We start from the raw sequence: 10,686 nt of genomic DNA, 5'->3' as shown, positions 1-10,686 counted from the left end.
ATCTGAAGTAGAGCCGGTAATACACAAAACTGCTCAATGCGTTTATTTATGTAATCATTCACCTGCATTGTTTACAAAACATCTCACCATCAGATGGTTCACAGTAGAAAAATTCTCATTCAGTACACGGATACCCAATACATACTAAATGAGGATGTGTGTGCAGAATGAATGGCTTTAAAAAAAGATACAAAATAAATGGATACTTTAATCAATAAATGACTTTCATCTGCGTCCATTTGTGACATGCACGAGGCCTCTTGCATTTGCAACACAAATAAAAGCCCTTTAATGATTTTTAGAACATTCGTTCCTATTCTGACTAGATGTTTATAAATAGGAAAACAATGCCTTTCACCAGCAACTGTAACAAAAAAAAGATGTAAAATCATGAGGGTGTGAATTCACTTTAGGCATTTTCGTTGAAGCTGAATATGAACAAAGCCATTGTTTTCATACTGTCCAGTTTAGCTGAGATTCCCATTCTTCCAGAGGCAGGACAGTGAATCTGTCATTACTCAAAGGCCTGGAGGCATTTCATCTCAACACCCTGTAAATGAATAAGAACAACACACAAAAGGAACACAAACACTGAACATTGGTGCCAACTGGGTTTTTTGACATCTTTCATCAAGATGCTAGTTGTGGTTCCATTATCCTTCTAGAGAAGAACAAGATGATTTTGACTGACAGATTGAAATGTATTTCCCCAGGGTAATGCCAACTCCTGCCAACATCTGCTCACATCATTATAAATTAAATGTCAGTAGAATAATAAATATCAATGAAGCACAACATTTCTGATCAGACGTCAATCTTCTGGATTAGAAACGCACTAAATCGAGGAAGTACAACTCCCTCCCATTGTTACATCACAGTGCACTTCATGGTGAATGTTCTGATGCAGTAACCGGCGCCAGCAGGATTTGGTCTCCTTGACTGAACAGTTTCTAAAGCGGACATTTGGTTGAGTTCCAGGTTTTATGCTTTGATTGACATCTTCCTGCCATGGCGAGACAAAAAGGCCACTCGTTTATATTGGCCTCTCCAGAGCTCCACGGAACCTCCTTCATCACAGGATGCAGAACCATAGAAGGCAGGCCCAAGTACGGGCCAAAGCTCACAAACCTCGCCGGTACAGGCACCTTGTAACTTCACACGCAACGGAACCTTTAGGACAAAGTGCATCCGATAGGATCAATACTCCCACGCCACTACACTCACTGACACACTTCTAAGCACAAGCATGGATAGAACGGATAGAAGAACTACATGATATGTGCAAAGAAAACATTAAAGGTGACACGCTAAGATTAGGGTTTGTACACAGTGCACACATTAATAGAGATGGGAAGATAAATGTTCTTTCTGAGGAACTGTAGATACAGTTTATATGACCCAGCTTCATAGGAGTACACATCTATGAATATCAAACTGTATATTGTTACACTCCAATCAAACTACATTCAATCACAAATGTTGGATTATTTAGCTTTGCCCTAAAATTGGATGCTACATGTTTAACAACATGGCTGTACTGTAAATTAAAAAAGAGATCATTTAAACACATAAACAGTTACTTCCTGTAACCGTTTACATCTGATTTGTTACTCTTTTGACAATGATTTGATCATTTCAACATGAAGAGTGTACAAAAAGTCTAAGAGTTAGAACCCTTTTTTTTCCACCCATGAAACAAAATGATGAAAACTGTGCTTTGTTGCCTCTGACAGCCGTTTCCGACATTCATTAAAGTTAATGAAAGTGGAGGCTGAACCCAGCCAAGTCATTATCAGCCTGCCATGCTAACCCCCTCCTCATCAAAGAAGACGCTTCGCTTCACTGGGCTACTGATGAATATAGCCATTTTCAAGGATGGGACAGGTTTAAACAGCCACAGACAGCCTCTGACATTATATACAGCTCCACTCTAATAATGTAACCTGAAGACCTCAGAGAATCCGGTTTCATGGCCTATAGTCTGCTCACATAGGTATTAAAACAAGTGAAAACCAACCATAAACCCAGAAGATTGAAACCACTGGTAGTCCAGAGTTCATGGTCAGAGAGCAGTGTTCCACCAGTGTCATATGGACAGCTCATTCCCGTTCGATCCCCAGAAAGAGTTAATCTCATAAAATAAAATTCGCAAAAAGGTACAGGTGTTCATAAATATGCCGCGGCTACCTTTTTAAACAATGCTCCTGCATCATGCTGTACCTTAAATCTTCCATGCCTTCCATTAGAAACTATTTCAGACTGCACGTGGTTTCTATTGTGGTGTTTGGTGCTGGCTGGGAGGACGCAAGAGGTTAACCACCCCCCACCCCCCCTCACTCCCTCTCGATCACTCTCACTTCCTGGGGAGGAACGCAGCGAGGCGCTGCTTCTTGATGGGAAGAATGTGAATCTCCTGCGAGCTGACCTTCTTCAGTTTGATGGCTCGGTTTTTAGGGACCTTCTTCAGGGGGTCGTTGGGGTCTCGCTGCTCCCCCTGGCCCCGGGATGGGGCTCCGTAGAGCTGCTGGAGGGCCGCCCCCTGGGGGCCGTCTCGCTTGATGGAGAAGTTCTTGGTGGACACCCCCGAGAGGCTCTTGATTTTCCCGCAGAGGATGGCGGGGATGGCGTCCTTCACCGACACGATGACCTTGGCGGTCTGCGAGGTGCTGACTATCTCGAGGTTACCCGCCCCGCTGAGAGAGGCCTCCCGGCCCAGGGAGCTGCCCCCGCCACTGCTGTCCACGACCCACTTGTGCTGCCGGCTGAACTCCAGAGAGGCCAGGCCGCTCAGAAGCTTGGAGTCCAGCCTCTGGGTGCACTCCAGGGGCCGTAGCACACCCAGAGATAGGGCCCCTGGGTGTGCCTTCTGACCAGACAGGCACGGCCAATCTCTCTCCCCCTTCAGGGAACCACCGGAGCCGCAGGACTGGATGCAGGTCCTCCGTACGCCAGCCACGGATAGGTCGAGCACGTTCTCCTGCGGGGAGGGCATTTCCTGCTTGGGCTCTATGGGACAGGATTTGATTGACAGGTCCAACACTTCTCCCTCGGCCAACAGGAGAGCGGACGAGGAGGCATGTCGCAGCTGACCGGACGACATGAAGCTCCCGGGCGACGGAGGGGGAGAGGTAGAGTACGTCTGGGTGCTTTTACTCACAGTGCAAGCTGCTTTCGGCAGGTTCCCCTTGGAGTCCTCGCTCTGAGGGACGGGGATGGGGATGGGCAGAGGAATGGGCAAAGGCACAGGGAGGGGGATGACCACGGGATAGGGGACCAGGAGGGTGGCTGGAGGGACCAGCGGTGCCAGGGGAGAGCTGTAGGGATGTGGGAGAGGAGGGGGTGAGAGAAAGGCAGAGGCAAAAGGGTCCGACTGGACTGATCCTGGTGACTGACAGGTAGTGGAGTTCCCCGCCGTGGGGAAGAGGTCCTGAAGAATGGCGGCGAAGGCCGGGTTCTGGAGGAGAGAGAGCAGGCCTGAGTCCAGGGCCTGCCCGGGCTTCTGCTCCAGCGCTGGGGGGGGAGGCGCAAACGTCAGAGAGGCGTTCTGACACACGATGTTGTTCTGCAGGGGGATGGCTTGGCAGGGGCCTCCCTGGGGGATCACGGAGGGACCCAGGTGCTGGAAGAGCTGCTGTTCCAGGACCAGGGGCAGAGACATCGGCCCTTGGTTAGTCATGAAGTAGGGCGCTGCCCCCATCTGGCCAACCTGAGGCGCAGCAGACCCAGCCATCTGGAGGTGGATGGGCAGCATCACAGGGCTCTCCCCCAGGCAAAGAGGCTGCAGGACAGCCGTAGCCACCTTCAGAGCCACGGCCCCCGGGGCCTCCGAGGCTGGGTTCAGCGCCGGGGGGCCCGAAGCGTCGACCAAGGGGGCGAGCCCCGCCTTCGTCAGGCCCTGTCCACTGATGTCCCAGGGGTCCGCAGGGATGGCCGCGTTGATGTCGTTCTCCAACTTGCCGATCACGTTCCCTCCTCCCGCTTCACGGTCACACGCGTCGGTCTGGGAGCTGGACACGGGCGGGGAAACTTCGTCCTTAAAGGTATCCTCCATCTTCTGGTCTTTAGTCTGAAGAAAGCGTTCCTCACAAGTTAGTGTCGGGTTTCGTGGTTATCCCATTGGTGTATGCAGTCCTGGGGGGGTGGGGGGGGGGCAGAAAAAACACCATTAGCGACATACAATAAAAATCGGGGTCTCTTGGTTTCCGTCTTTAAAGCGTCAGCAAATGGGGCAGACTTGAGGTTATCGCTTTCTTCAAACCCAGATTTAATCCACCAACACATGGAGGGGTTCTGCTGAGCAGTCAAATCGCTCCATTACCCTGCCTGGTTCCCCCTGATTACAGACACACTGTAGGGAGGCTACCCCCCCCCCTCCCCCTCCCACCCTCCCAGCCCCAATTGCCCCCCACGCCCCTCCTCTCCTGTGGTTTAAGACTTGCGGTGAAGAGGTTAAGCCTGGGGTAATACGCCATATGTAGCTGGATGGAGGGAAGCTTCCCATTTCAGGGTCCAAGAAGCCCCTGGCAGAAATGTACTAAATGTATGCTCCTGGGCTCCCATGGAGTGGTTTCATCTTAAATGTGCATCAGTAAAAACTAAAGGCACCAAACTATGATTGCTTGGTTCACTATTATTTGTTCTCATGATTTCCCCAAAATTGTAATATAGTAAAAACTAGATTTGACCAAGGATCTATTAAAGAGTTTGTCACCTAATGTTCAATATGATCATTTACACACTGTACATCAAAGAGTAAAACATGATGCAGTCAACTATTTACAAGACTCAATGCATTAATGTGTTTATTTGGCAAACAAACACACATACTTCGAACGCTACCAGGACCATAAATCTAACTTTATTGGTTTAAGATGTATTAAATAGCCTGCCAAAACGCTGAAATAAATACTAATTGCGAAAAAATGTATAAATCACAGAGCAGAACTGGAAATACAACAAGGTGGCCACAATGTCTGGAGATGATTCAGTCTAGTAAATATTACCTTACAGGAAAGACTCATCATAAAAAAAGCATAACTACATTTGCAAGACAGGGCCAACCATAACAACAAACACAGATCTAGACATACTGTACTCAAAGCTTTTAGACCACCTGTGGTTTGAGAAAGAGTGGATGTGTCTCATCTAATCCATCCAGATTTTGGATTATATCTCCATCCCTAAACAGCTTGAATGCAGAACTCCTCTCTCGTCACTGCCTACTCTGTGGTCCTGACTCGATCCTTTCCTCAGTGTGGCAGCTGACATCACACCCTGACATCACACTCGGAGCTGCCAGTCCTCATCCATCTCCCATGATGCTTCATGGGATGGGGGGAGGGGAAGTGGGTGGGGTCAATAGGTATTGTAGGCTTCTAAGGCATCAGCAAAGCTCAATTATAGATGGATCAACACGCAGAGGAGCATGTGTGTCCTTTAAACCATTAGAAACTCAAAGCTAAAAAGCGAAACGAAAAACGCTAACATTCTGCTTCTCGGTGATCGTACATTAAAACAATGACTAGAATCGCTTCAATATCCCAACAGAATGCCAACCAGCTGGCCACACCACAAAGGAAGGGCCCTATTTCAAATTTCTTTGACCAAATTGCCTCCATGTGGTGTTGGGTTGCCCCAGTGAGCGATTCAGAGGAGCTTTCTCCCCCTAGGGCAGCTTCTATATTGTTCTGCTGCACGGCCGAGACACAGCAACAGCATGGTAACAGCCTTCTGATGGATCACATGAAGGTCCTGGGCTAGCCGCCTGGCTGATCACTTGGTCGCCATTGGACACAAGGGACAGGTCTAGGGAGTGTGCGCTTTGGGAATAAAAACATGCTTAAACACACCCTGCAAGAATCCAATAAAAGCTTATGTGTATTTATAGCTTGTGGCCTCTGTGCTGAAACCCCGGTCTTTTCCTGGCCCAGCCAGGCAGAAACACGTTATTTATAGACTGTAAAAAAGATGGCGTCTGTTCACTGTGAATGATGTCCAGTGAGATCATGAAATTGTGGTAGAGTGGATACGATATGAACCACACATTTGGCTTCGCCCTCTTTTGGTGGATAAGTCAACAAGGATGTCACACCAGTCATCCGTATCATGCTGTTGCCATGGGGACCTGTCCACATGGACGCACTCCACTCGGAAGCATGTTTATCAATCAATAACTATTACTTTAAATGAGCAAATGTTCCCCTATGACATGTCAGGTGAACAAGCTGTAAGCAGCATGGCCTTTCATATTCTCCCCTCTCTTTAACCATAATTGAATATATATATAATCACGCCACGTAGAGCAAACCTTTCTAACCGAAGGGGGCGCCTGCATCCAGGTCCTGTGTGCAGCTACAGCCCATCGGAGAAGGCTGAGCGGGGTGTGAATCTGCCCTCAGGTCAGGTGGTCTGGAGGTCTTGCAGGAGACACGTCCAGCTACCTGGCCTCGGCGTCTATGCTGCCCTGCACGCATCGTAGCTCTCCGCTGAAGCTGCGGGCAGGAATGTGAGTTCAGCACTTCACAGGTGGCGACAAGAACGAGAAACAGCACCGTGGGAAGAGTAGAAGGTGTGCCCATTCTCCCTCCCTCCGTGTGTGTTTGTCGATTTAAACAAGGTTGAACTAAACTGCTTAACGTATGGTCTTTCAGTACGTCTCTCTGAGTTGAAGTCAGAGTGATGTCAAAGTGGAGGCAGAATGGGTTAAACCTAGCTCATCTAAAACACACACACATACCAGTTTCCATTCAGAATACATTATCACTACGGTCACTTCTCGCTCCATGTGACTTGAATACTAATCAAGGATGACCTCCGGTCCTGTTTACCTTGAAGGGACTCAGTCAGCCATGCAGGCCTTCCCAAGGTCCAGGGACAGTTATAAATATCACCAAAGCAACAGTGCTTTAATTAAATATGAGGTAATGTAAGACGGCACGCGGTGGAAACCAGAGCGCTTATTGATGATCATCCATTATCTTTACAGCAAAGTAGGACGAGCTCTAAACACTTACTGTTTTGACAAGAGGGGCCATGGTGTCTGTTCAGTGCTGCTTAAAGCCATAAAACACAGTCCCTCAGTAAAACATCGTGGTGCAGATTGGGTCAGCGCTTATATGCATTATGGGTAGACTGGGCAAACGGAGAAGGATAGCAGCTCGGGTGGAAATCTCTCCCGCCTCGACTGTAATGATTTCCACATTTACGTCTTGGTCTCGCCTCGGCAAAGGAATGCGCTCCCGCACTCTACGGCAGAAGGACAACAACAACAACAACAGCGAACGGTACAGTTCCATGCTGAGAAAATACGGTTGGATGCAAAGGTCGACGTTGACGAACACTCGAGTTACGCACCCAATGCATTCTCTCCGTCCTTGTTTACATCGCTTCCCTTTCTTTGACAAGGGGTGCAATTGGCTATACCCCTGTTGCTACACGTTGTATGCACTACTTGAGGACAGTCAAAATGTGGGTCCACCTCCGTCAGGGCTGCTGGAGGGAGGAACACAGAAGGGGAGATGCAGGAGAACAAAGACCCAGAGACGAGGCCTCGAAAGCGGCCTAGACCCAAAGGTCATCTGATAGAAACTCCCCCCGCCCGGCTCTAATTAGCCCGTACTACAGACGTGCACAGAGACTAATCTCATGTTCCACACACCCACCCGCCTATACGAGCGAGGCTGAACTCAAATCAAATTACCATTATTATATTCAGAATACTGATGAGAGCAGAGGCTGTGTGGCTGACAGTGGAGACAACAATCTGGATGTAAATGTGCTGTTTTGGTTGAGAGGTCTGTTTTCGCTGTCTCTCTTCAAATATGCCTGCTCTTTGGGTCGAGCACAGTACTTGATGTTACATAGCTGAGAGTGATAAACAAAACATTGCTATCTTACTATGTCGTAAATGAGCATCTGCTATGTTGTAAAGATCATAACAGCCTTGTTTTAGTGTGGTTGAGTTTTGAAAACAGTTGATTAATGCTGTATGCTTTCAAGTACACACGTAAACAAATGCGTTAAACAGCGCACATCTTATTCAGTTAAGTGCATAAACATTGATCAACCACAGCAGGGCCTTTCACAAGGACATAAATATGTTTAGAGATAAGATATATAACATAACCAGACTCCCAGCTCCACTGTGCAGACAAAACAACAGTGGAATACATCATTGCTATGCTACGATTCCTTCTCAATGAATATCTTTAAACATTAGCATGGGAATTTGTCAGGACAGATAACATTCTTCTCTTTTTTTATTCTAATGCAGAGAGACCACACAGTGGGCTACATATGGTGAGATATCAGGCCAGGCAAACCGTAGGAGTGTCACAATGCTAGCATTGATTTATCTACTGTTCCCAGGCAGTGGTAAGGCCTTATCCTTCAATGCCAGGCTTTCTGCTTCTTTGGCTTCATCAGTGCTGCTTACAAACTGGCTGACTGTGTATTCACTAAAGCTTCTCAGGCAACAACAGTCAAGTTAATTTGCAAGCATGAACCAATATAAATGTGTTATATTGGTATAGCAGTGGTATATCAGTGTATGTAGCCTATCTTTCTTTGCGCCTTGCATGACCCTGTGAAAGTAGAGCAGTAGACCTGAGGACCATTGTTTACATTTTTACACTAGGCTTTTACTTGCTGCTTTGCTACATTACAGATCCCTCAAAGTCAAAAAGCACAAACCAGTTTATGAGCAACCTGCCTTATCTACTGAAAATATAGTCACGAGCTATTGTTCTTAATCGAGTTCGTTGGGAATCAATAGCAGAACATACATGGCCATTCGCAAGGTGAAACGCTGAATCTGCATATCGTATGGCAGTTTTTTTTTTTTTTTATGTATCTTAGTATACCAAATCTTACATTAATGTGCGTGCTTGTATGCTTCAGGCATTTTGCTTCCCTTTAAATAAGGACACCGTTTTGCCAAATGCATAAAGCACAGATCGGACATCCTGGTTGATATTGATGAATTAACATATCCAATTTGTGCATGGACAATAGCCTACATTTAGAACCATTAGTGGATTAATTTACATTTGCGCAAACTGTAGGAAAAGCGTAATATGCTCTCGGTTCCATGCTATTTCCATATTAAAAGTAGGACGCTTATTTGGGTAGACACAAAAAAATGTCGGCGACAAGGTAAATAAAGAACCGAATAGCTTTGGTTCATCCCAAGTCCTCTTAATGCAATCCTTCTATACAAAATATATTTATCACACGAGTGATAGCCTAACAGAACAAGCTTACCTACCATTCCGGCAGAAGTTCTTTTCAAAACGGGGTTTTCAGGTGACGAAAGAAGTGAAATGGCAGAATTGGGAGATTATATTCTGTTATAAATAACGCTTTATATTCCCATCATAGTCCTGACGTTGCCAGCCTCGGTTAATACCCCCAGGAACGATGTAATCCTGTGACAGCAAGGCTGCGCGCGCAGCGTCATAGCGGGTCCTCCCTGGGCCCTCCCTCTCTCGGATTTCATCGGAAGCTGCATTTATTTCAAGGAAATAAACCTACTAACCCTCCAAATACATAAACCTAACAAAGATTTATAGTGAGATAAACAAAACCCTTTAGGACCACATAAAATAACGTGTAGGCTACAACGGTGTCTCAGCAGAGAGCGAATAAAGATGCTGCACAGTTCAGATAAGGACCATGCATTGCAGTGTTGATGTTACATTTAGGTTTAGTTCGTTCAGCCTCCACTTCCATCTTTTTCGAACAATCACCAAGGGCCCTTTTTCCAGCCAAAAAGACTATGCGAATTAATATGTTGTGTCTATACACTGGTTTTGGAAAGACATAGTCCTGTTGATCTGAGAGGGCCAATGTGCTGCAGTATGATGGGGACAGGTTAATAGGTCTCCTATCAGTTCCTGTCAGAGCAGGACCTGGGCCTCCCATTGTTCCACTGGAAAGCTGTTTAATGCACATTAATGAGCCACGAGGCATACCTAAGTAACTCCACATTTCAGGGGATTCCTTCCCCCTACTGTGCTTTCTAAAATCAAGCCCAACAGATCATTCTGCTCCACAACATTGATTTATAACAGGAAGACATGTTCTTTATTATGAATACTATACAATTTCATTTTGGATACACAGGACAGGTCAGAATTAATTTTCTTACTGAATATAAAGTGATTGAGGATCTGTCAAGTATCCCCACGAGGAGGATGATATATTATTCTTTCACTCTGATACATGATTTCCCTCTTGTTGTCATGAAAAATATAATAAAGACGTTTTTTTCCGCTAATGACATTTTACAAATTCAATTAAATACTTGCCACTGGGACTACTTGCATGAGGGAAAGGGTCAGAGGGAATAATGAAAGTCAGTGAAAGTCAGACAGAAGGGCCTCCAAACCAAGGGATATGATGAACGGGACGTAATGAAGTAAAAGGCAAACCCAGAAAGATAGAGAGTGCTGGGGGGGGGGGGGGGGGTCATTGTTGGTGTCTGAGCAGAGGATGCAACGAAAGGTCAGGGATGAATGACTCTGAATTTAGGTCACCCCAGCCACCAAAACTAGAATCAAACATCACACAAGAGTGAATGAGATTCTGCTTCCAAGCCCTCTGCAGTACGACATTTCCCCTTCACAAGCAGCATCCTGCAGCTTTGCTCAAGTGACATGCTGCATCAGGGAGGTCAGCAACATCTGC

The 10,686-nt window shown here is 46.5% G+C and overlaps 2 protein-coding genes across 7 annotated transcripts in view; one reads left to right on the top strand and one right to left on the bottom strand.

Moving 5' to 3' along the window:
- Positions 1-219, top strand: part of LOC134011091 (sex comb on midleg-like protein 2) — a 14,727-nt gene extending 14,508 nt beyond the window's left edge. For all 3 annotated transcript variants that reach the window (XM_062450535.1, XM_062450534.1, XM_062450536.1), the window contains one exon: positions 1-219. This exon is cut by the window's left edge and continues 1,868 nt beyond it. The gene's annotated coding sequence lies outside the window, so the exon portion shown is untranslated.
- A 1,270-nt stretch (positions 220-1,489) lies between these two features.
- zmp:0000001174 (retinoic acid-induced protein 2) lies at positions 1,490-9,406 on the bottom strand. Of its 4 annotated transcripts, XM_062450934.1 has the most exons (4): positions 7,354-8,770; positions 7,014-7,245; positions 6,308-6,491; positions 1,490-4,131 (listed from the first exon to the last, which is right to left on the bottom strand). In XM_062450934.1, the coding sequence occupies exon 4, from the start codon at positions 4,049-4,051 to the stop codon at positions 2,354-2,356; it is 1,698 nt and encodes a 565-aa protein (XP_062306918.1). In that variant the 5' UTR covers positions 4,052-4,131; positions 6,308-6,491; positions 7,014-7,245; positions 7,354-8,770; the 3' UTR covers positions 1,490-2,353. The 4 variants fall into 4 exon arrangements, with proteins under 4 accessions (XP_062306918.1, XP_062306917.1, XP_062306916.1 ...); XM_062450933.1 differs by lacking the exons at positions 6,308-6,491; positions 7,014-7,245; positions 7,354-8,770 and adding an exon at positions 9,262-9,406; XM_062450932.1 differs by lacking the exons at positions 6,308-6,491; positions 7,014-7,245; positions 7,354-8,770 and adding an exon at positions 9,266-9,406.
- Positions 9,407-10,686: the final 1,280 nt, after the last annotated feature.

This window comes from Osmerus eperlanus, chromosome 24, assembly GCF_963692335.1.
Source record: "Osmerus eperlanus chromosome 24, fOsmEpe2.1, whole genome shotgun sequence".
In the NCBI taxonomy this organism is placed as follows: domain Eukaryota; kingdom Metazoa; phylum Chordata; class Actinopteri; order Osmeriformes; family Osmeridae; genus Osmerus; species Osmerus eperlanus.
Note: the sequence above shows the minus strand (reverse complement) of the source record. Positions and strands in the feature narration are given on the sequence as shown.

Excerpts from the sequence above, each read along its gene's own strand:
- zmp:0000001174 (XM_062450933.1), bottom strand. The coding sequence starts at position 4,051 with ATGGAGGATACCTTTAAGGACGAAGTTTCCCCGCCCGTGTCCAGCTCC.